The sequence below is a fragment of the Heteronotia binoei genome, chromosome 3 (assembly GCF_032191835.1).
Source record: "Heteronotia binoei isolate CCM8104 ecotype False Entrance Well chromosome 3, APGP_CSIRO_Hbin_v1, whole genome shotgun sequence".
NCBI classification, from domain to species: domain Eukaryota; kingdom Metazoa; phylum Chordata; class Lepidosauria; order Squamata; family Gekkonidae; genus Heteronotia; species Heteronotia binoei.
Window position 1 is genome coordinate 158391979 of NC_083225.1, and position 24745 is coordinate 158416723.

Genomic DNA, 24745 nt, shown 5'->3' on the forward strand with positions numbered 1-24745 from the left:
CTGAAAATCCTCTCAGAAGCTTTGGAAAGCCTCATGTGCATGACAGAAAGGAGTGCTGCAGTGATGAGGGGAGCTCAGGTAGAATTTGTCTTCTTTTCAGCTACTGATGCATGTTAGTGAAAGAAGGAAGTGATTTAGCTCATCCCCTTCCATTACTCCAGTGACCCAAAGCATTGACCCATTTTGCTTGCAATGACCTCCATAAAGGATTTTCACAGCAAACAGCAGGCAGCTAGGGGAAGGCAGTTGGAAACGTAACTGACTGAAGTATACAGAAGCATACAAAAATATATACATAACAATGCAACCTAAAATATCTTCTCCAACCTATCAGCTCCAGCATTCAAGCCAACTAAGCATCTTTTCCTGCTAATGGAAGGCGTGTACACCAGCACAGAGAGGCTCCCCCTTCCCAACCCGCTGCAGCTTCCTGAGCTCCCTGATATGCTACTCCTCTGAGGACAAAGGACTTCATTATCTTGAATGGACCTCAGGAACAGCATGCGGTATAAAATTGGGGAATGTACAAAGGAGGAGGGAATGGCACTGCCCCAAATTTCCACTGGTGGAAAATGACATTTGAATCCAATCTGTGTTCTTGCTTGTGTTTGTATTAAGCACTGCCAAGTTGCTTCCAACTTTATGGCAACCCTATGAATTAATGTTCTTGCTTATGTTTTAACATATTTCTTTACACAATTCATTGTTGCTGTTTCAAAAGTAATTACATTGCCGCTCTTGCAAAGTTAGGAAGACTTATATCAATAATTCGTTGCTACAAATTATCTAAGGAGCATGCTTAAAACAATAAAACTTACTTGTTATTACCATCACTTTTGAAAATATAGCTTTACCACTGGCATCTGTCTGCAAATTAAGTGAGAGAAACCTTATGAAGGTCAATGCAGTACAAAGTAAGCTCAGACATATTGGAAATAATGGTTTAGCATTATAAATAATACTGTATGTTAATTCACTGTTCAAGTATTATAGCTATAAGTAAGCTGAACATAATGTAGACTGGGATTTTAACAGAAAAAAGACAATTTTCAGAGTGAAGTGTTTCTTGTCAAACAAGAAGGATCATTCAAAGGCTGCAATCCTAAGCACATTCATTCATAATGACTTCAATCCAAAGACACCCTTAATTGAGGGGAAGGTATTTCTGTTCATACAAGGGAAGGAGATGATGATATTGGATTTATATCCTGCCCTCCACTCTGAAGAGTCTCAGAGAGGCTCACAATCTCCTTTACCTTCCTCCCCCACAACAGACACCCTGTGAGGTGGGTGGGGCTGAGAGGGCTCTCACAGCACCTGCCCTTTCAAGGACAACCTCTGCCAGAGCTATGGCTGACCCAAGGCCATGCTAGCAGGTGCAAGTCGAAGAGTGGGGAATCAAACCCGGTTCTCCCAGATAAGAGTCCGCACACTTAACCACTACACCAAAATGGCTCTCAGGGAATAGGTTACATTTCCACAGATGTCTTTTCTGAGATGCAGCTTTCCATGCCATGTCTCTTAACTATTCCCAAGCATCCTCTGACCCCAGGAATAGCTAGCGAAGAAGAACAGGAGACTGCTGCAGGAGGCATGAAGCATGAAACATACTTGCAGTTCAATGGACTGACCCCAAAGAAACTAATGTCTACATGAACAAAATTTAAAATGGAGCTAAATTAAAATCAGAAACTGCAGAATTGGTATTTATTATCTCTATTTATTCTCAAACTGCATACATATTTAGAATTAAGCAAGGGAGATCTGAAGTCACTTAAGTGCATTTGAAACTTGTTTCTACAGAAATAAGCTACTTTTCAGCATTAAGAGCCACTTGATTGGTCAGTAGTAGAAGCTATAGTTACAAAATTAAAGAAAAAGCCAAGCCTACACAGGCACTGTCCTTACACTTTTAAAATTAATATTTTAAAGTTATATGACTAAGATTTTTTTTAAAGCGGCTATGGCTAAAAATCAAGCATTTACATCATATACAACTTTTAAAACAAAGCAGGAATCGAGTTTCACCTTCATCAGATGAGGAATCCAGCACAGTGAGCAAACTGCACACTGTGCTGGATTCCTCGTCTGATGAAGTATGCTTAAGAGCACATGAAAGCTTACATTCTAAATAAAAATTGATTGGTCTTAAAGGTGCAACTTGACTCCTGCTTTGTTCAACTGCTTCAGACCGACACGGCTGCCTGCTTGGATCTAACTTTTAAAACAGATTTCACAAAAGCAAAAAAATCAAAACAACCATGCAACTCCAATTCTTCAGAAATATGGATAGCTGGTGTCTTTATAGGCTGTTACTTCTACTACTACCTCTTACTACAGCAATGTAGGGAAAATGTAAGTTTGCTTAAGTATGCGTTTGATCCAATAACAACAACATTCTAAAAATATTTATAATATTGGTGGCAGAAAGTGCTGCAAGTCAAAACTGACTTATGGTGACCCTGTAGGCTTTTCATTGGTAGTTTAACATTGCCTGCCCCTGGTATTCCTTGGAGGTTTCCCATCCAAATAGTAGCCAAGGCAAACCCTGTTTAGCTTCCAGGATATGATAAAATCAGACTAGTCTGGACTATGCAAGTCAGGGCATTTATAATATCACACTATAACAAATTGCAAACACTGACTACAAAAATAAATAAATAAAAAGGCAAAAATAATTATGTATATCTTCTAAATTTCGTTTTAAAAAGCAGCATACACGATTAATAATATTTATGATCATATGATTTTATTTTATTTAGTTTTATTGCAGTGTATATCAATTACACTGCTGCCTTAATCCTAATAGTACCCTGGCTATTTTTCATTTTTCCTGGGCAAAAAAACTTTGTGAATTTATACAGATTGTTTCATATATAGATGTTATTTATTTATTGTATGGCAGTATGTACATGTAAGCAAATGCTAACAATGGCAGTTCTTCATATTAATTGTGTTAAGAATTGTCAATAAGCAGGAAAAATGTTACATGGTAGAACGAAAATTCCATGTAAAATGGTCAAGCTTGAGGAAGTCTTGAGTACTTGTGGAATAAGGAAAATAATATTGCAAAAATATGACAAAATGTCAATGTAAACAGTACATTTTACTTGAATTTACTTATACCAGATAACTGCCCTTTGGAAAGGATTTTGTTATTTCCCCCCAGCTTGCATTGAATTTCTGTAAACATTCAACTTTAAAACAGCCATTAAAATATTCAGCTGCTCACAATTCAGAGTCAACTGCAAAACATGGAGAGCTAATGCTTTTAACTGTAATTATAGTAAGTTTTAGACCATGGTCTAGCCTACAAAACAGCTCAAACAAGTTTAGTCTGATTAAATGGGAACAAAATCCAATACTGCTGTTGCAATCTGTCAGGTTCTTTCTGTGAAGTCTTCTAAAGGATTAAACACAAATGAGGCAATTTCTCGGAATTAAGCTCTTCCATTTCTTATCAGAAAAGCCAGGCAACATAAGCACTGATTACCTGTCAGAAATCCACATAATCTTCTTTAAAAGCCCTTTCACAGATCACTTATTTAGATACAACATTCCATGGATCACAGTTCCTTCAAAGTTGTCATTACTACCACATTTCTGCTGGCATGGCTGAAAGACATCTAGCATTCTTGACATTTCTAGAAAGTGTCAATGGTTCCTCTACTCAGTTACATCTTTAATTACACTGGACTATCTATGGAGCGAGGTGAAATCTGAATTTATACTATCCCATTCCACTTATTCCTTTTTGTTGGTCTGGATCACAGGTATCTTTAATGTTGCCATTACTACCACAAATGTGTAGCCAGGGCTGGTGAAACTCCCTCCTCAGGGACTGTCTGCTGGTCTTGGGGCTCTCAGCCACCACCATCTGCCCTCCTGTCATGGTTCAACATGGATTCTTCTTGATTTCAAGTCTGGTGGAGCAGAAGAGCTTGTGCCACATATTGTCCATGCCCCTCCCCACACACATTGGGAATTTTAAGTTAATGCTCCCTCTCCCCAAGATATTTTGAAACACCCTTTCTCATAAGCTGTGTGCCCCCCCCCCCGGCCCAAGAATTGTCTACATTCACATCTGCCTCAAGATTTAAACATTTGAAGCTGCCTTATACTGAATCAGACCCTCGGTCCATCATAGTCAGTATTGTCTACTCAGACTGGCATTGGCTCTCCAGGGTCTGAAGCTGACGTTTTTCACGCCTATTTGCCTGGACCCTTTTTAGTTGGAGATGCCAGGGATTGAACCTGGGACCTTCTGCTTACCAAGCAGATGCTCTACCACTGAGCCACCGTCCCTCCTCTGGCTACACATTTGTGGTAGAAATGGCAACATTAAAGATACCTGTGATCCAGACCAACAAAAAGGAATGTGCAATGGGATAGTATAAATTCAGATTTCACCTCACTCCATAGATAGTCCAGTGTAATTAAAGATGTAACTGAGTAGAGGGATCATTGACACTTTCTAGAAATGTCAGGAATGCTAGATGTCTTTCAGTCATGCCAGCAGAAATGTAGTAGTAATGATTTCTGTCCCCCCTCAGAGCCTCCATTTTCCACATCTGACTCTTCATGATTTCAACCCCCCATCTACCTCACTGTGTAGCACCCACCTAATTGACTGACATCTACCTCATGACACCCCCTCATAAACCCAGATCTACCTCATAGTCCAATGGAACTAATGGACCAACATCTACCTCATGAACCCAGACCTACTATCTCACAGTGCAACACCTACCTTGTGGAACAACAGCCACCTATCCAAGCATCTACCCATACGAGTACCTTATTTGACCACACCCAAAGTTCCTATGCCCATCTACAGGAACAATGTCCCCAATGAGCAGGCAGGTGGGTGACACCTCTCAAGTCAGAGGAGAAGGTTTGGCTGTAATTTCCTGGGAGCAACTTTTTTTTTGGGGGGGGGGGGAGCCCTACTAAGCCCCCCACCCATCCTCACCAAAGTTGGAGGGCAACTAGAGGGGCACCCAAGGGAGGTCCTCTGTGAGTTTGATGCCTCTAGCTTGCATGGGATCTGTATGACATGCTCCTGAATCTCCCGCTGTGATTGCCCCACAGAGCACTTTCTTGAGGACACCTGCTTTGGAATGACCATAACTCAGCCCTCCTAAATCCAATGTTTACCAAACTTGGAGAAGAGGTAGAGGGGGAGCCTGCTGGAGACTCACTGCAGGTTTGGCTTCTCTAGCCACCCCCATTCTAGTGTGTCTTTAAGTCATGAACCTATAAGGACCTCAATTTTTTTACTCTATGCCCATCCTTAGTCACAAATTCAGTTCTGTGGTTCTGCTATAAAGGAGTTATGGAAAGAGATGAAATGGGCATATTTCATCAAATGAAGTTTAATGTTTACTAAAATTTCAAAACTGATTAGAAAATGGTGGGACACAAAGAAAGTGTTCCATTTTGAAAAAGTCTGTTTAAACCCTGACTCCAATAATTAATTGGCCATCTGACATATAACTGAATTTTGTGAATTTTATTTAGATTTTATTCCTGATTCTCTGATCTCAACATTCTTATTAAACTTGTATATGAAAATCTAGTCATGTTTTTGCACTTTATGACCTCACTGGTTTAAAAGGAATATGCCTTTTCATCAATCCCAAAAAGATTAACAAGGACTATTTCATTAATGCAGATAGTAAATTGATATTCTGTCTCACTTCAAAGCAGAAGTGTATCCTACAAAAACACTGCAGCATTGATGCACCCATAACTGTCAGTGTTCCTTGCAATATCACTGTGTTTTTAAACAATACACATATTTGGAAATTTAGTTTTAAAAATTCAAACCAGAAACTATACTCTTTCTCTTAAAATGTGAAACACATCCCCACAATCATGTTTAATTTTCTGTACATTGTTGTTATTCAAGGTTTGTGTAAACTAATACATGGTACCAAGCAGCTTTAGAGACATCAGATTTTTTCTTCATCTAGTTTTATTTTCATTTATTTCTCAGTACTTTAGAAGAATTTTGTCTGTTTTAGAATCACAGTGTAATATTAAAGATATTATATTAAAAGGGTCATTGTTAATTCAGACAGGGTTATTTCTTTTAAAGAAAGCAGAAAAAGCTTCCTTTTCATTGACTTTCTCATAATCGCATCTCTTTATCACTGGCAAATATGTTGACTGAAGGTTTGAAGTTCAAGCAAAACTTAAAAATTTTATCAAATTAAAAATGTATTAGAGAGAGAGAGAGAGAGAGAGAGAGAGAGAGAGAGAGAGATTCATGCATACGGAATGTAAAAGTGAAAATAAACTTACTTTGGGCTGCTTGATTAAGTCAACCAAATCCTTTACCTGATGCCTCAGCAGATTCTGGCATTTCCACATTTCATTCAGTGCCCTAATAGTTAAAAAAATAGTAACCATCTTTGCATCTTTCTGAAATATGTAAAAGTTATGCATGGTGAGAGAATCCCACAACAGAGTTAAACTATTGGTATAAAGGCCTGACTAAATTGAGATCTTCTGGAAAAAATCTAAAGCTAGAATGCCAGCTCCATTGTTATAATGGATTTTAAACCTGTATAATCAACAAAAAGTAGCTACCTGCTGCTTCAGATTACTTAATAAAAATTTCCAGGTATTTAAAATACAGCTACTGCACATTCCTTAGTGTTCACCAAAATGGATCTCAACTGAATCAACTGACACATTATATTAATATACTAAAAGTAACTGAAACAACTGGATAAAAACATTACAATTTTTAAAACAAATAATACTTTTAAGACTCAACAATGGCTTAACCAAAAAGCGACAAAAAACACTCAAGTCTTTACTTAACATCTAAACAGAGAAAGAGGCGGCATGGGGTAAGTTGTGGCTGGGGGTGTGCATTCTAATCTACCAAGGCTGAAAATCTACCTGATATTTTTGAAGATTTCGGCATCCCAAATGTATCCGGGCCTACTCAGGAAAATGGGGGGAGGGTGTCCTGAAAGAATCCTGGATATATTTGGGGATCATTGGGTAGATCCAAATACATGGGAGAGGTGGGAGCAGATTGCTCCCACCTCTCCACTGTTTGTTAGGCATCTTCTAAAATCCCTTTAAAGTGTGACACATTAAAGAAAAAGTTCTGGCTCACAAAGCTTATAGCATAAAAAAAGTTCTGATTTACAAAACTTACAAAACGGTCACCTCGAGACTGGACTACTGTAATGCCCTCTACATGGGGCTGCCTTTGTACTGAACCCGGAAGCTGCAGCTGGTGCAGAATGCGGTGGCCAGATTGCTGTTGGGGCTCCCAAAGTGGGAGCACATACAGCCTGGGCTGCGCGAACTGCACTGGCTGCCAGTTGTATATCGGATTCGTTACAAAGTGCTGATCATCACCTTTAAAGCCCTATATGGCCGAGGACCTGCCTACCTTAGGGACCGTCTCTCCCCATATGAACCCGAGAGAGCACTGAGGTCAGCTGGGAAAAACCTGTTGACCATTCCCGGGCCGAAAGAGGTGAAGCTGCAAAGCACCCGCGACCGGGCCTTCTCCACTATGGCTCCATGCCTATGGAACCAACTTCCAGAGGAAACGCGGGCCCTGCGGGACCTTGAACAGTTCCGCAGGGCCTGCAAGACTATCCTCTTCCGACTGGCCTTCACTAACTAAGAGGGAAGCTGCTAGGGGACTTGCCATCGGAAAATAGCACTAACATATCATATTATACTATTTTATTAATTTTAGATTTTAATCAGAATTTTAATTAAACTGTTAATGTAGTTGTTTAAAAATTTTGTATAACTAATGTATGGAATTTTGTTGTGAGCCGCCCTGAGCCTGCTCTGGCGGGGAGGGCGGGATATAAATAAAATTGTTATGTTATAATATTTTTTCCATCAAGTCACAGCCAACTCATTGCCACCCTGTAGTTTTTTAAAGCAAGAGCTATTCAGTGGGAGTTTCCCATACAAATACTAACCAGGGTCAGTCCTGCTTAACTTCTGATATAAGATGAGACTGGGCTATCCAGGTCACAAAGTCTGCATCACAATAAATTTTCTAGTTTTCAATGTACTGTAAGACCTTGCTGTTTTGACTGTAGCACACTTAACAAGGCCATACCCACTGGAACTGAACCCAGGAAACCATTTTTACACCATTCTTCACATATGATACATATAGCATAGTATCTTTTAAAGCTGCAGTCTTCTGTCTTTTTCTCAAAGCATCATTTATAAACTTTGCTTTGCTAAAGGTTCCAGCTTTGCATGCTTTTCCTCTTACAGCTTAGGGCTCGTCCATGTATTTAATCAAGGTACATAAAGCACATGATCACAGGAGCCAGCTACCACTTAAAGAGGAAACGTTATATTCCAGTGGGAACTTGATGTGTCATGCACTATGTATTCCAGTGGGAACTACATAGTGCATGACACATCAAGTAATTATTTTATAAAAGGAAAATCAGAAATGAGGTGATTTCATGAAGTTAAGCCAACTACAGCAGAGCTGAACTCCAAAATAGATCTCACCCCCCAAAAAATATCAAGATGCACATTATTCAACACTGCAACTAAAATTACCAACCACATTAATTCTACATAAATTAGAACTTTGTATTTATCATATGAAACTTACTTAACGGCATTTGAATCCAGGGTTGCATAAAGATAGTATAAGCATTTCATTCTTTCATTTGTTTCTAAATTGTGAGGGACCATGTACTGAGCAAAGATGCGTTCAACCAACAGTCTAAAAAGAGACCATGAACAACAGCCATCAGCTTTTATAAAACACAAATAGAGCGATTTGTCAGAAATCTTCTCAATTAGATGTTCATTGCATAGATGAGTAATTGTCAAACTAAGCAGTCAAAATAAGTATTAAATTGATAATTAAATTTGTAATTAAGGAATGATAGGTTTCAAAACAGCATATCCATAATATCCCTCCAAATTAAACATATTTAAAACAATATAGTAAACTACTGATCTCTCCATATCTTATGACAAACTATTATATAGCCAACAACAAATAGTAGCTTCTTTAAAGAAGTCATGCTATTTAAAAGTCTTACGTTTAAAACAGGGATGTGATTACACAGATCCAGTTTGATGTAGTAGTTAAGAGTGTTAACTAGTATTCTGGAGACCCAGGTTCAAATTCCAAATCATGCCATGAAAGCTCACTGGGTGACTTTGGGCCAATAATACTCTCTTAGCCTAACCTACCTAACAGGGTTGTTGTGATGAGAGGAGAATGATGTAAGCCACTTTGGGTCTCCATTGGAGAGAAAGGCAGAGTACAAATGAATGAATTACATAAACAAACAAACATACACGTATACATTAAGGCTTCAACACAGGCAAGTATATAAATTTAGTCAAAGATTTAAATAATCTACCTTCTTGAGTTTCAAAAGCAGTTAGGTGGACACTTAAGGTGGTGCCACTCAAAAGCAGTCTCCTGGGCACATGGAGTTAAATAACACTTTCCTGAACCGTGGCCCAAGCTGTTTCTTCTTCCTTTTTACTGGTCACTAAGCCACCCACAACATGTACAGGAAAGCAAGTATTTCCTCCCCCCAAGTCTTTAGCTAACCTACCGATCATCAATACTATTTTGATAGTATATATGTAGCAGCTTGTCCTTTATCCAAGCAATCTGTTTTGCTGCTTCTTTTCCAGCTTCTGACTGCAAAGAATATTTCTTGTATATCTGTGCAAGTCCCATCATTGCCTCTTTTCTAACTCTCCACTAAAAACAAATATAAACAGAAAGCTAAATGTTAGTTTTAAGTCTAAATATGTTTATTTCTATCAGCCTGATTAAAATCCAGTTTAGTATGGTGTCTGAGTGCCTGAATGCCCAACCCATAATTTGGTTGCTGAGTTATGTCAGGATTTTAAAACCTGGTATGTACCTGGTTTGTCATCCACCATTAGAATGGTGGAGCCTTACTTCATTCAAATTCTGCAATGCCAGTTTGTTCAGAAGCAGCCCCCCCATCAGTTTCCTGCATTCATATTTATTTAAAATTTGTTTGTCACTTTTCACCAAAATATGGTATTTCAAGGTATTTTTCAAAAGTTCATAAGTGCATAATCAATACAAGAAAGTAAAGCCATTTAAACATTACAACAAACACAGGAGCTACAAAATATAACCAAAGCCATAATACAGTAACTCAGAAAAACCCATTACAGACCTAAGCAAATGAAACATTCCCACCCCCATTCTAAGGACACAGCAGATCCAGGTTCATTCATGAAGTTCACTGGGTGTTCTTGGGCCAGTCACTGTCTTTCAGTCTAACCTCTTGGGGGTGACTGTGAGGATAAAATGGATGAGAGGAAAATGGCATAAGGTGCTCTGAGCTCCCTGGAGGATGAGTAGAATAAAAAAATGTAAATAAATATAGCAATGCAGCATTTCTAGAGTGGCCCATGAACAGAGCACAACTCAAGTAAATGGTCTATGTCCGATGGACTAACTTCAGGAAAAGGTTCAAGAATCCAGCAAAGGACTTTTGATTAATATCACAAGGCATACTCAAGCAAACCTTAACATATACTCAAAAGTGAGAGTGCACTTATTCAAATGCCCTGGTTCCAAACCTTTTAGGGCATTAGTCCCCAACATGGTGCCAGCCAACAACTTTCCTGGCACCCATCAGGCCTTTTTAGAAAGTTGGTGAAACCAGGTGGGGTATTTACCCATCTGTGTTTCTAATAGGCCAGTGGGAATCTCGTTGGCTGCACAGATTTTTAAAAAGTTCTTATGGCAACAGGTGCCACCATACCACAAAGAAATTCACTGCACTAACTGAAGGTAAACTGTGTGTATGCAAGAAAATAACAATATGTTAATTTTTCAAAGAATCCTGTTAAATAGCACTTCTGCCTGAAATGTCAAAAAGTTATTATTAAGAGTTATGCATGATCTCACTCCCTGACAGTTTATGATTGGTTCTGCCTTTTGTGGCAGCCATCATACGCTTGGCACTGCTTCCAGTGGTAGCCATTTTGTAGCTATGCCCTCCACCCTGTGTCAGAATCCCAAGTATGCCCACAGGCTCAGAATGGCTGGAGACCTCTGCTTTAGGGATTTGTAGGAAAAAAACAGCACAACTGTACCAGGAAATAAGTGGGAAGACAGTTGATCTCTCTAAACACAGCAAATATATATTCCCTGTAGTAAACCCTAAATGTGCATATTCTGTATAATATGAAGTTTTTGAACTTTCAAAGACAGCCCAATAAAGCAGTCAAGTTCAGATTAAAACAAGAAAAAATATGGAACAACCATAAATTTAGAGGGGCCAGAGGTGGCACATAGGTGATAGCTATACCTGTCCAAATACTTTGCATCAGCTGAAAGAGATCCAAGCAACAGCAACAAGATAGTAATAAAAAACTGCATTCAACATGGAGCCCAGATTACAGTAAAGAGGACCAATTTTATCAGTAAAAATGCTTCACAAATATGGCATAGCAAGCACTTGAAGATTATGACTGATCACAAGATAACTCCATACAAAGAAGCTGTCTTGCCATACAAAGAAGTTTCACTGAATGGCACTGAGTAGATGGCACCAACTGCAGAACTGCAGGGGGGTTTTTTAACACCTGCATAGAACAGGCCTTCAAATGAAGTCATATTTGGTCTCTGTTTTCCTTAGCTTACATTCTAGGTCACTGTTAAAGCAGATGCATTGCATCCCAACTGCCAAGTATACCAAGTTGCCAATATAGTCAGCAGGCAATAACATTTAGAAGTGTTTACATCAGGCCATCTCTGTATCCCAGAAATTAGCCAGAGTAAGTATCTCAGGAATTAGCCAGATGACACAACACCAACCAGATTTGTCAGCCAGAGATTTCCTCAGAATTCCATTCCAAACCATCAGACTTGATGCATCAACCATCCAATTTCTTGTCCATACTTGTACATTTCAAAACTCTAAGTACTGAACTCAATGGGCAGTGATGGGTCCACAAGTCACTCACACCCCAGTACCAATCTGTCCAGCAGATAATACCAAATCTAGAGTGCAACCTGCTATATGCCTGCTTCATAATTTTTTGGGAAAGACCCATGTTAGTCATGAAGTTTTAAGCTGCACCAATCAGAAGCTTGTGTTCTACTACACTTTCCAGCAAAGTCGGAAGCCTTTCTTCAATTTACATGGCTCCTCCAATTGGGGAAAGAGACAAATAAGTTGGAAGAAAGCTCCCTCACTGAGTGGTAAGAGGCAGGCCACTGTGGCCTTAGTATAATTATTATTATAATCCCACTGGACTAAAAGCCTAGCGGTCCATAGTACCAAATTACACCACCTCTACCAGCCCAGACAGAGAGTAGTCAGTACTCTAACAGGACCTCTAACCTAACCTAGGGGCCAACCACCTTGAGATCCAAACACTCAACATTAGATATTCCTACTTGGAGGGATTCTGAATCAACAGTCAAGTTCCACCTCCTCAACAGATGAACCAATACTGCTGCTGTACTGAAAATCCAGTTTGCATGCTCAGCATGCAAGGGGGAAAGAAGAAACCACATACTCCAAGATTTGTTTTGTGGAGTTAAACCCTGGTCTGAACTGAGTCACAGAAAGCACTTGTGTCTGGCATCTTTTGATGAGAATGTAGATTTCTTACAAACTCTATGCATTTAAAAGAAAGGAATTTGCAGAAAGAAGAATTCTGTTGTGCTTCAAAATTAAGTAACACCATATTTTCAGAAATACAAAAGACGCATAATAGAATTAACAAACACAATATGTGAATACAAAATTCAACAATTCTGTGATGGATTTTAACAGCAGAAAAGTTTTTAATATGTTTAATAAAGTGCTCATTCTTAGACTTTTAGTTTATGTAACTGGCATAATGACTTACCCGTTTGTCAAGTGTTCTTTCTCTCACAAAGTTAAGTAGATGATCATTGACAAGCAGAAGGTCTTTCTTAGCAGCAGTAACTATTGATACAATAACATCATGCCTAATGGCTTCTTCAGGGTCATGAGACCTCACTTTAAGATATTCTGCACAGAGAAGACACCTTAAGTAAGCATATCTAGTTAAACAGAATATCATTAACAGACTGCAGTAAGAATACTGGTCCTAGAGAATGAGATACAGAGGCATGTAAAATACAACATTTCATCTTAAACTAGTTATAAAACATATGATGAACAAAATATTTTCGCCCTGGCTCCACTCAATGCACAGCAGCCAAGAAGGTCTGAGCGCCTGCTCCGGCTGCAATGCCACTGAGGACGTTCTCCGCAGCTGAGAACGAAACGTCTGGAAGGAAAACTTTCTCCAGTAGAACACGGCACTTGATCCCTACAAACCCTAATAAAATATTTTCACTCATGAAAATAGGTGATGCGAGGGGGGTCTTGTCCAATAGCAGTTGTGGGTGTAGACATGGGTTAAAGGGCTTTCCCCCCTTCTGCATGATAATTTCCTAGCACACGGGTGGGGGGGAATCAATGCTAACTGCAGCAATACATCACCCTTTCCGTTCACCAATCCCCCCCAATTTGGTTTATAACAACTACAATTATGACAAATAGCCACTTGCTCTTAGAAACTGTAGACAATCAATATATTGAAAAAAGCACACATTATTATGCACAATCAACTTAATGTGTGATGGAAAGAACCACACATAACAAAAACATAAAATCATTATGTTTCCTTTTCTATACAGTGAACACCTGAAATGGTAACAGTAAAAATTCATGCAAACATTATTTGTATTAGAGAGAGAGAGAGAGAGCGCAAACACAAGATTTATCTATTTTCATTAATGAAAAGTATTTCTATTTTGCTTAATGCTATCATCTTCCATTGCCTGTAAAGTACCTACTATACTCATGACCTATACTGATTATATACCAATTATTAAATGTAATTTTGATTACTACTCCTTCATCTAAAAAAGCTGTAAGAATTTACTTCTTTTTACTGATCTCACTCTTTTATAGGGAAGGACTTCTGATAAACTCAGTGGCAGGACAACAAGGTGCAGTCTCAAACTTGTAAAATACCAGTCATTCAAAAACATCCTACGATTTTTTGAAACCACAAAACAGCAGTCAGATTTTGTTACAAAGAGAACATAAAAACTGTGATGGATTTCACTTCTTAGGCAGATTAAACTTATTGTTACCTGTTAAATCTTTTGCTAGATCTGGATGATTCATAAGGCAGTGACTAGCAAATTTCACACATTCAAGACGAATGGGAACGTGAATGTCATTAAATCTGTTTTCAAAACAAATCATAGCATATTTAAATAACTGCCAGGTTATGCTAATTTCAATTTTTCACCCTGGATATGACAGAATCCATCATTTTGTTTTGAAATGCAATTATAATACATGCACTGAGGAAATTATTGTCACATGGGCTTGCATTCAAAGAGTTACTTAGGGAGAATTCAAGGATTTGGGCATGATCTGGATGATTTTTTAAAAATTATTTATATTTATTCATATATTGTATTTGTGAATCGCCCAGTCCCTCCGGGCGATGTACAACATTATTAAAACAGATCAATTACAATAAAAACATAGTTAAAAACGCTTTAAAATAGATGGTGAGTAATATTTTTCTTTGAGCCTCATGGCCTATAGTAGGGTGTTCTATGCATATGAAGTACATAATGTATTTCATTTTCTTGGCTTCAGGAGGAATACAGAATTTGTATGCTGCTTATATGCAACAATATTCTCATCAATTTAAATAATTAACAGTAAAAAAAACTATTAAGCATTAGTAATTCATAGATAGAAATTAAGAAACGTTCAATCACAGATTTAGACAAGGGGTTTAGATCCATAGTAGCCAGTGAACTCTGTGCCAAATGAACACATGAAGCTGCCCTATACTGATATTGACCACTCATCCATCAAGGTCGTTGTTATCTACTGGTAGAGGCTGTCTCGAGTCTCAAGTCGAGGTCTTTCATATCACCTGACCCTTTTAACTAGAGATGCCAGTGCTTGTATCTGGGAACATCAGCTTAGTAGATGTAATGTCCCTTCCCCCATGTAAGTTGTGATTTCCCAGCTCCCCACTAAACCCCTAAAATTTTTCTCCCGGGGGTGGGTGGGTGGTCAAGGAATTTTTATGAACAGTTTGAGGAGCTCTCTAGAGAGAACAGGGAATTGTTAAAAATCACTTGTCCCTTCTCCAGTGGACCTGGTAGTGGGTCAGTCCTCACTACTAGGACTGACCCACTCCAGGACCACTGAGAAAGAAGCTTCATGGTAAGTGAAACAGAGCTTCCATTTTTTTCTTTTTAAAGAACTTCTGAAACCACTTGAATTCACATATTTCTCAAAGTATCTCTAAAAGGCTGCATTCAGAGACACAGCAGGACCCAAGAAGTAATGCAAAGAGCTTGCCCACATATGCTCTGTGACTTCTTAGCCCTCTTCTCCTTTTCTTAAAACAATTCCTCACACTTTCTAAAAAGTTATTCCAGAAAAATCAGCCGTAATAGCATTCAGTGTAAACACACGGAACAACAGAAATTCAGACAGCCCAACACTGCAACCAAGCACTTTGGACCCCTGGCTTAAAAAAAAGATCTGATGAAGAACGGATAATGAATTCACTGAAGTGCATATCTCCAAACTAATATTTAAATAATTTTTACCAATATGCTTCTAATTAGTGATTTCAGCAACCCACCCATTTATGTAAGTACGTCTATGATAATGAAAACATATTATCATTTCTCTCTTACCAGGGAGTACTTCCTATTATGTTAAGACAGTGTACTGAACTTAAATGCAGTCATACTATTTTAGCACATTCTAAATGTTAACTACTGCCTCACTACATCAAATAAACCAGCCTTGAACATTCACATATAAAAGGTATTTCAAAGATGTAACTGTAACATGTCTGCATCTTAAACAGGGTTTTTGCCTGCAGAAATTATCTTTAATTATCTATCTTGCTTAAACTAAAGAAAGGACCAAGTGGAAGGAATGTGCTTTGGTCTGCCTTTCTTTCATGCAAATGTTTACACTAACGCATATTTATAAGTCAATTCAAAGTCTATGGTTTTTCATTTCTAAATTTTTAAAACATTAATAAGATCTAATATAATAAATGAATACATCATTGCATTCTGTGTGTTATTACAATCCAATAATATTACCAAAGGCAATGAACTTAGTAAATGCTGCAACCTAAAGCTTAGTGTAATTTAAACTTTAAAATGGCTTGTAACGATCACCTCTTCGGAATGGAATATCCAATATCTAGCTTTATCTGTGTCATAGAAAACAATATAAGAATGTATTCAAGCACTTTGTTCGTATCTGTCCTTAAAAGGAACATTTCTAAAATTCTGATTGCTACAGAATGTCAAACTACAGGAAGAAAAATAGAACAGTATATACCTTCCCAAGTAGCACTGCCAAAGTGGTTTGTTTTGAGATGCCAATTCTGAATCCTTTGCTCCAAACATTTTTGCTAGTAGTTTTACAACTTGTAGGCGTTCTTCATTGTCATTACTCTGAAAAACAAATATGTTTTGAAAATAAATTTAACACATCACTATAAAAAATACAAGTATCTTCGCTGTCAGAGTTAAAATGTACATCAGGCTAAAATTCCAGACACAAACAAAGCAACATAGACAGCTTATAAAGAATGTAATGAGATTTCCCCTGTAATAAAACAGACAAACTAAGTATATAATTAATGTCTCAGAATATTATTCACTTATTATTATTATTATTTGCACATTTATCCAATACATCTAAAACATACAAGAATCACATCCATCTACAAAAGGGTGATGTTGGAAAAGGGATTTTTGACATCTTCTCTGTCCTAATACAAGTTTCAGTGACACCTAAAAAACTGTTCTTGAGGACAGGGTGGGATCATCATAGGTTTCAGAACAGGGGGGGATCATCAAGGGGCTACGGCAAGAAGAGGGGAAATGCAAAAATACACCATACTACTCTTGCAAGCCTGACAAGTTCTGTAAATGGAGCAAAATCTTAACACAATATTGCACAAGTGCAATTTCTGCCAATTCCCCCTTTTTGCAACAACTGTGTTCCTGAGTGTCTGCAGTTTCCTAGAAGCAGCTTTCAGAGTTTGAAAGGCTGGCACCAGGAACAAAGTCACAGCAATGACCCTTTCCATAAACTGGTTATGTTCTGTCAGTGAAACAGCTGGATCTAACCTACTGCAATACTCCATGTATTTAGGCTACAAAGCTGGACAGAAACAACAGGGTCAGGATTTTGGCCAGATGCTAATGCAATATAGAGCACATAAGATTGTTTGGCACAGAAAGATTACAAACTGGTTTGGACACAATGGTAAATTATTTGTTATTTTTAACTGGTTCTTCCCAGAAAAACTAAAACTAGAATACACTATATAAATCTGCACTGAACTAGCAAGAGTGAAAATAATTTATAAGAACACTCCAGTTTCTAGCAGAATAACAAAAGTACATCAAAATGCTCCATTTCTAGCTAATGAATAAATGTTTTCAAATCTTAAATATATCCATTCAAAACTGACACAAAGTCTTAGTCATTAATCTATGTAAAAACTGCTGCTGGATCTAGAATGGTCTGATATGCTACATTTCTTCCATACTTTCATAACTGTCCAGAGAGTTCTATGTTGTTTGTTTATAGAATTTAACATAATTTCAATTTTTGAAATGGGAATCGCTTTCTGCCTCAGTTGCCCATAGGCCACAATTTGTCTACTAATACAGGAAGCTAAATCTTGGTTCAGAGTTAAAAAATTATTTACACTCAAATTATGAATTTAATCTAATTGACAGTTTAAATACTTTTTATTGTTTATTTCAAAAAGATGGCATATAAACTTCCTAAATAAATACATAATAATTCTTAAAGAGATAAATCTGGCCCTCATGCTAACCTGAGTATAACAACCTAAATCAAAAAGCTTACCTTAAGCTTGAATTCAAGCTGTGGCAAAACTGAGAGTAACAGATGACTGTCAATATTATATAGTTCCAGAATTAAGTCAAAAACATGCTCTGAGAGATCACTGATAGATGTTTTTCCTAGCATAAGCACTTGATTAAAAAACTGGAAGATAGAACAAAATATATCAATAGCAGAATACAACCAGTTCTCAGTCTTTCCAACAATCCACTTAATTTTCCTGGGTAAAAAAACCACAGGATGAAATTCTGTGCATTAAAATACCCCCAAAAGCAAACCTAAAGTTGCATGCCTCAAAATTATTCTATTATTCTGTTGCCCACAGTAGGAAAATTATTGAAACAATTTCAGAAACCCACCTGAACAAGTTTCTATTTTCATCTACAGCAATTTATAAGTACATGCTTAAATTCCTAACAGAATGTCCAGCTAATCAGCATTCTTTTGCATATTCCTGCACATTGAATATTTAGTAGCATAACCAAATTTATTACAAAAATAACCATTATATTAACTCTAAGCCTATGTATTTGGAAAAATTCTCTCTGGTTCAAATGGATTTACTGCCAGGTATGTGCTTAAGGCCCACAGCCTTATTTTTATGTTTATCTGCACAAGAAAACTTTGTGAAGAAAATATATTGAGGAAACCTGCCTTAAGACCATGGTACTCTGGTCACAGAGAACCACATTTGTAATTATCCTCATTCAAAAGACACACATTTACTTCCATCTTTAGAAGAGTCTTGCATTCCTTTGGTGACAGCTGTTTCAAGGTGGGAATCTATTACCAACCACAAGCAAGGGCACTGTCTACTTTCTTGAAACATGAGGCAGGTCCCACTTTGGAGAATAGTACTCAGAAGAGCATGCTTCTGAGCCACTTAATATTATTGTCTTACGATAACACAATAATTATATAACACAATCACTCATATCCATTCACCCCTATTCTATGTATGTTTATTCTATTTAATAGACTATAAAGTCAATTTAGTTCAAGGGGATTTACTCCCAATTAAGCATATATAATGCTGCAAACTGCTTTCACAAACGTAAGTATGACATCTTATGGAAATTTATGTTGTTGAAAATATACACACCAGCTATGTCACCTATCCCATTAGGGATGCCAGTCGCCAGGTGGGGGCTGAGGATCCCCCGATTTTGGAGCTCCCCTCAGACACCAGCCAGCTGGGTAGAAGGGGGAAGTCCTGCCCCCCTTCCACACCATCCACACCCCCAATTGAAAAGAGTGCGTCTGTGTGTGCCTGCCCTGCAAGTGACAAATTTGAGGCTTGCAGGGCAGGTGCACAGGGCACCTGCTCTTTTCAAGCAGAGGCCATGAGTGCCTGCCCTGCAAGCAGAAAAAGCAGGGGATGTGCAACACTGCATCCCTGACACAATGGCATTACTCTGCTTGATATCAGTACGTCGGGGACAGTCCCAGCCCCTTCCCAGAACGCCCCCCACCAATCCCTCTGCTGAGGAAGATGGGACCTGGCAACTGTAATACAATTAGCAGCATTGCTCTGTTGAACGGTGTTCTAAACCATTGAAATTCCATGTAAATTCTGGATATCCTCATTTTATAAGGGCATAATTTAATGTGTTTTTAGTCTGCAATATAAAGTTGTAAGGTCTTATAAAACACAATTTATACACCTTGTCATAGTCATCTCCACAATCACAGCAATCCTCACTTACATTCGTAATGTATGGTTCAATAGCTTGGGCTGTCCTCTTCAATAAAGCTTTTGCCAAGTCATATGCTTGCTTGTTCAGGTTCTGAAATATATATTTTAGACAGAAATGCTGTAAGATTAAGTTTGTGATTTAACCTTTGCTACCAATAAATGAATCATAGTAAGTGCCTGGCTTCACATTCCCTGGGGAGGGAGAGAAATTGATTATTTTTTAATTGTCATCTGTTTAGAACAATCTAATTTTAAAAAAGAAAAATCAACTGTAGTATCAGTTTTAGAAAATGCATGTTTAAAATGAAAAACAGACAAAAGAAACTATTTTCTTGTTTCTAAGCAGCATTCTGCAGTGCATGTACAAAATCAAAGGCTTTATATTGCTTCTGTGTTGTATAAATTTAACTGCAACCTCATGTTTTAATTGTTATGGCAACCAGACATCAGGCACACTTACTCAGTAAATAAATGATTTTTTTTTAAAAAGAAAATTGATTAAAGTTCTTTTTTTGTGGGGGGCGATTAGAAATGTAATTTAAATGTAACATAGAATTCAGTCCCAAAATACTGTTGTACAAAGATCAGACTGACTGGTGAAATCATGAGCTTTCCCCATGTTCTACAAAGAGCTAAGCAGTAATTTATTCTTTCAAACATAGTTTCTCCTTCTTGGATCACCATGGGAAAAAGATGGCTATTTGGCCAACTAAAACTTGCTTATATTCAGAACAATGGAGGCTGCCAGAGATGCAGGTATTTCAGATATGAATATTACATAGTTAAACATTATAAAGAGCAATGTGCCTGATCTCATCTCAGGAAAGCATCAAATAAATTTATTCAGTTCTTTTTACATTGAGCTATATACAAAAGGCTCACTTCAAAAGCATTGAATGAGAAAGAAAAAGAAAGAAAAACAATCACAACCAAGGTAGCAGCCAATGTTGACTGGATACCTGATGTGTAATTCCTTTGTGTTGTATCTTTTCTTGTTTATGAGAATACAAAGGAATTTAAAACCAAAGTTCAGAACACGTACCAATTAACTGAAAGGAAAAATTAGATATGCGTTTATGTTCATTCTGTACATATCCCTGAAACAGCACCATTTCTGTCCAGATGTACATGAAAGTGCATCCTATTAATTAAAGTGAAGTTATTCCACATGGCATATTCAAGAATAAGGGGGAAATTACTTTTACAAATTGTCACTTATGAGGAAAGCATCCATCCCCTATTCTGCTTTGTTACATTGCTCTTCTAACCTACACTAGCGATTGCCATAGTTATGAACAAAACTCCATCCTTTTATTCTCTGGTAGTGTCTGGCTACAAATACTAGTACTAATAATAATTATATTTGAACTTGGAAAGAGGAAAAAAAACAAGTATGCATGCGTGTGTTTAAATGAGCCCCGTGGCGCAGAGTACTGCAGTCAGAGCCCTCTGCTCACGACCTGAGTTCGATCCCAGCGGAAGCTGGTTCAGGTAGTTGGCTTCAGGTTGACTCAGCCTTCCATCCTTCCGAGGTCGGTAAAATGAGTACCCAGCTTGCTGGGGGGAAAGTGTAGATGACTGGGGAAGGCAATGGCAAACCACCTTGAAAAAGTCTGCCATGAAAACGTTGTGAAAGCAACATCACCCCAGAGTTGAAACCGACTGGTGTTAGCACAGGGGACTACCTTTACCTTTTTAGCACTGGGCTAAGTATGTGCACAATTCTACTCCTAGCATCAAGAAGCTGCTGAATGCCTGAACACTAGGGAGGAGGAGCAGAGGAAGAGAATCAGGTCAATCCATCTGTGAATTATAGCACATTTATAAAGTAAGTAATTAAACAAAGTTGCAATTTCCTGTAACTATTGCTCACTGAATAACTTCTGTGCAGGCATACATGGAGACTGTGCATGAGCAGGCCTGCCATTCGATACATCTTTACAACTAAAAGCCATTAGGGGGTGCTGTGCCCTGGAACCAGAGGCTTGTTCCTGCCAGGGACCACATGCTCATGTGCAGCAACGCCCCCAGTCCTCAATACCTCTAGCATTGCCAAAGCCAGAGCATGTAGGGGAGCAGGATAGAGGGTATGTGTGCCTGCATAGAAGATAACCACTGCACAGACGATACTCACAAGATAGCCCACTGGGGGGAAAGTGTGGGGTATAAATAAAATAAATAATTAAATAAAAATACTCAATGAACAATAGTTACAGGTAAATGCAACTTTGTTTTCATCAAGCTTCTGTGCATTCCCACATAGGGATTCCAGCAAGCTAGTCACCAGCTGGTGGGGCATGCTCACCTTTATTTAAAAAGCATTTTTCTTTGCAGTATTTGAAATATTTGTCAGTATGACATGATACAATGCCACTGTTCCCACCTTGTAATTCTGGTATGCTTGAGCAAGAAATGCTTATTTAGAAGCTGGTTGTTAATGCCTGTAAGTTTAAATTTTTCTTATCTGTAAATCTTGCATGTTTCAATAAAGAATAAAGTTTAAAAAGAACTGCCTTCCTCACTTGAGCACCATGTCTTGCCTTCTCCACTTGAGCCTCACGTCTCACCTGTACAATATGTGTCTGCTGATGACCAGGTGGCAGCTCTGCAGGTCTTTGTCAGAAGATCTAGGAAAGCTGCTGAAGAAGCCATTACCCTAGTGGAATGGGCATGAATGTTCAATGGGCATGGTAATCTGGCCCAGTTATAACACTCCCTAATGGTCCTGACAATCCATTGGGACAGGATCTGAGATGACACTCTCTTAGGGCCACTCAAACAAACAGGACTCTATCCCTGCTAAACTCCAGGGATCTCTAAAGGTCTCCATGGTTTTCTACTGGGTAATGGATCAGAATTGTCCACTGAGATGGTGACAAACAGTATGGAGTGTCTGCCAAAGTCTCGAGGCAGCAGGAAAGAGGAAGATTGCGGGCCTAACTTGCCTGGGAAATTATAGGTGTTTGTATACAAATGCTAGAAGTGTTCAAAGTAAAATTGGTAAGTTGGAATGTTTAGTGTTGGGAGAAAACATAGACATTGCGGGAATTTCAGAAACTTGGCGGAATGAGAAGAATCAGTGGGACACGGTGATTCCTGGATATAAGTTATATCAGAAGGATACGGAGGAAAGGGTTGGAGGTGGGGTGGCTCTGTATTTCAGAGAGGGTATACAGTCCAGTAAGACTGAGGTCAGAAAATTAGATTCCCTTCTAGAAATGCTAGTCGAAATAGAGGGCCCAAAAGGAAATTTAACTATGGGAGTTTGTTATAGTCCACCAAATCCAAAAATAGAGGAATATTATAATATGATGGAAGGATTAAAGATAGTGGCTAAACATAAAAACTATGTTGTAATAGGTGATTTTAGCTACCTGCAGATTGATTGGGTCAATATGTGTTCAGGTTGAGAGAAAGTGATTGAGTTTCTAAATGCTCTCAATGACTGTGCTATGGAGCAGATGGTCACAGAACCTACCAGGGGTGGGCGATCCTGGATTTGGTTCTAAGTAATGCCCAAGACTTGGTGAGAGATGTAAAAGTGATCACACCACTTGGGAGCAGTGACCATAACGTTATTGATTTCACTATTTGTATAAATAGGGAGTTGCCCCAAAATACCAGCACAACCACGTTTAACTTTAAAAGGGGTAAATTCTCTGAGATGAGGAGGCATGTGAAGAGGAAACTGAAAGGAAAGGGAAATACAGTCAAAACCCTTGGGGAAGCTTGGAGGCTATTTAAAACTACAATCCTAGAAGCTCAGATAAAATACATACCACAAGTTAGGAAAGGCACAAACAGGCATAAGAAAAGGCCTGCATGGTTAACAAACAAAGTAATGGGAGCTGTAAAAGGTAAGAAGGACTCCTTTAAGCGGTGGAAAGCTAGTCCAAGTGAGATTAATAAAAGGGAACACAGGCTGTGGCAAATCAAATGCAAGTCTGTGATCAGGCAGGCAAAAAGGGACTATGAGGAGCATATTGCAAAAACATAAAGACCAACAATAAAAATTTCTTCAAATACATTAGAAGCAGAAAACCAGCCAGGGAGGCAGTGGGGTCCTTGGATGACAAAGGTGTAAAAGAATTACTGAAGGAGGATAGGGAAATGGCTGAGAAGCTGAATGCATTTTTTGTCTTCAATGTGGAAGATGAGAAGTGTTTGCCCACTCCAGAACCACTAATTTTGGAAGGGGTGTTGAAAGACCTGAGTCAGATTGAGGTGACAAGAGAGTAGGTCCTACAACTGATTGACGAATTAAAAAATAATAAGTCACCAGGTCCAGATGGCATACATCCAAGAGTTCTGAAAGAACTCCAAGTTGAACTTGTGGATCTTCTGACAAAAATATGTAATATTTCATTGAAATCTGCCTCCGTTCCTGAGGACTGGAAAGTAGCAAATGTCACCCCCATCTTTAAAAAGGGTTCCAGAGGAGATCCAGGAAATTACAGACCGGTCATTCTGACTTCAATACCGGGAAAGTTCGTAGAAACCATTATCAAGGACAGAATGAGCAGGCACACTGATGAACACAAGTTACTGAGGAAGACTCAGCATGGGTTTTGTAAGGTAAGATCTTGCCTCACCTGTTACAGTTCTTTGAGGGGGTGAACAAACATGTGGACAAAGGGGACCCAATAGATGTTGTTTACCTTGACTTCCAGAACGCTTTTGATAAAGTTCCTCATCAAAGGCTCCTTAGTAAGCTCGAGAGTCATAGAGTAAAAGGACAGGTCCTCTTGTGGATCAAAAATTGGCTAATTAATAGGAAGCAGAGAGTGAGTTTAAATGGGCAGTGTTCGCAGTGGAGGACAGTAAACAGTGGGGTGCCGCAGTACTCAGTACTGGGTCCCATGCTCTTTAACTAGCTCATTAATGATTTGGAGTTGGGAGTAAGCAGTGAAGCGGCCAAGCAGGTAACACTAAATTATTCAGCATGGTGAGAACCAGAGAGGATTGTGAGGCACTCCAAAGGGATCTGTTGAAGCTGGGTGAGTGGGCGTCAACGTGGCAGGTAAGGTTTAATGTGGACAAGTGCAAAGTAATGCACATTGGGGCCAAGAATCCCAGCTACAGA

The 24745-nt window shown here is 38.5% G+C and overlaps 1 protein-coding gene across 1 annotated transcript in view; it reads right to left on the reverse strand.

The window, feature by feature from the left end:
- Positions 1 to 24745, reverse strand: part of PDS5B (PDS5 cohesin associated factor B) — a 98345-nt gene that overhangs the window by 34221 nt on the left and 39379 nt on the right. The window contains exons 7-15 of the mRNA XM_060234711.1: positions 19673 to 19753; positions 17970 to 18110; positions 16422 to 16537; positions 14174 to 14268; positions 12892 to 13037; positions 9594 to 9745; positions 8627 to 8740; positions 6307 to 6388; positions 819 to 867 (exon numbers count right to left, since the gene is read on the reverse strand). Of these exons, the coding sequence (XP_060090694.1) occupies positions 819 to 867; positions 6307 to 6388; positions 8627 to 8740; positions 9594 to 9745; positions 12892 to 13037; positions 14174 to 14268; positions 16422 to 16537; positions 17970 to 18110; positions 19673 to 19753 (976 nt within the window). The remainder of the gene's footprint in view (positions 1 to 818; positions 868 to 6306; positions 6389 to 8626; positions 8741 to 9593; positions 9746 to 12891; positions 13038 to 14173; positions 14269 to 16421; positions 16538 to 17969; positions 18111 to 19672; positions 19754 to 24745) is intronic.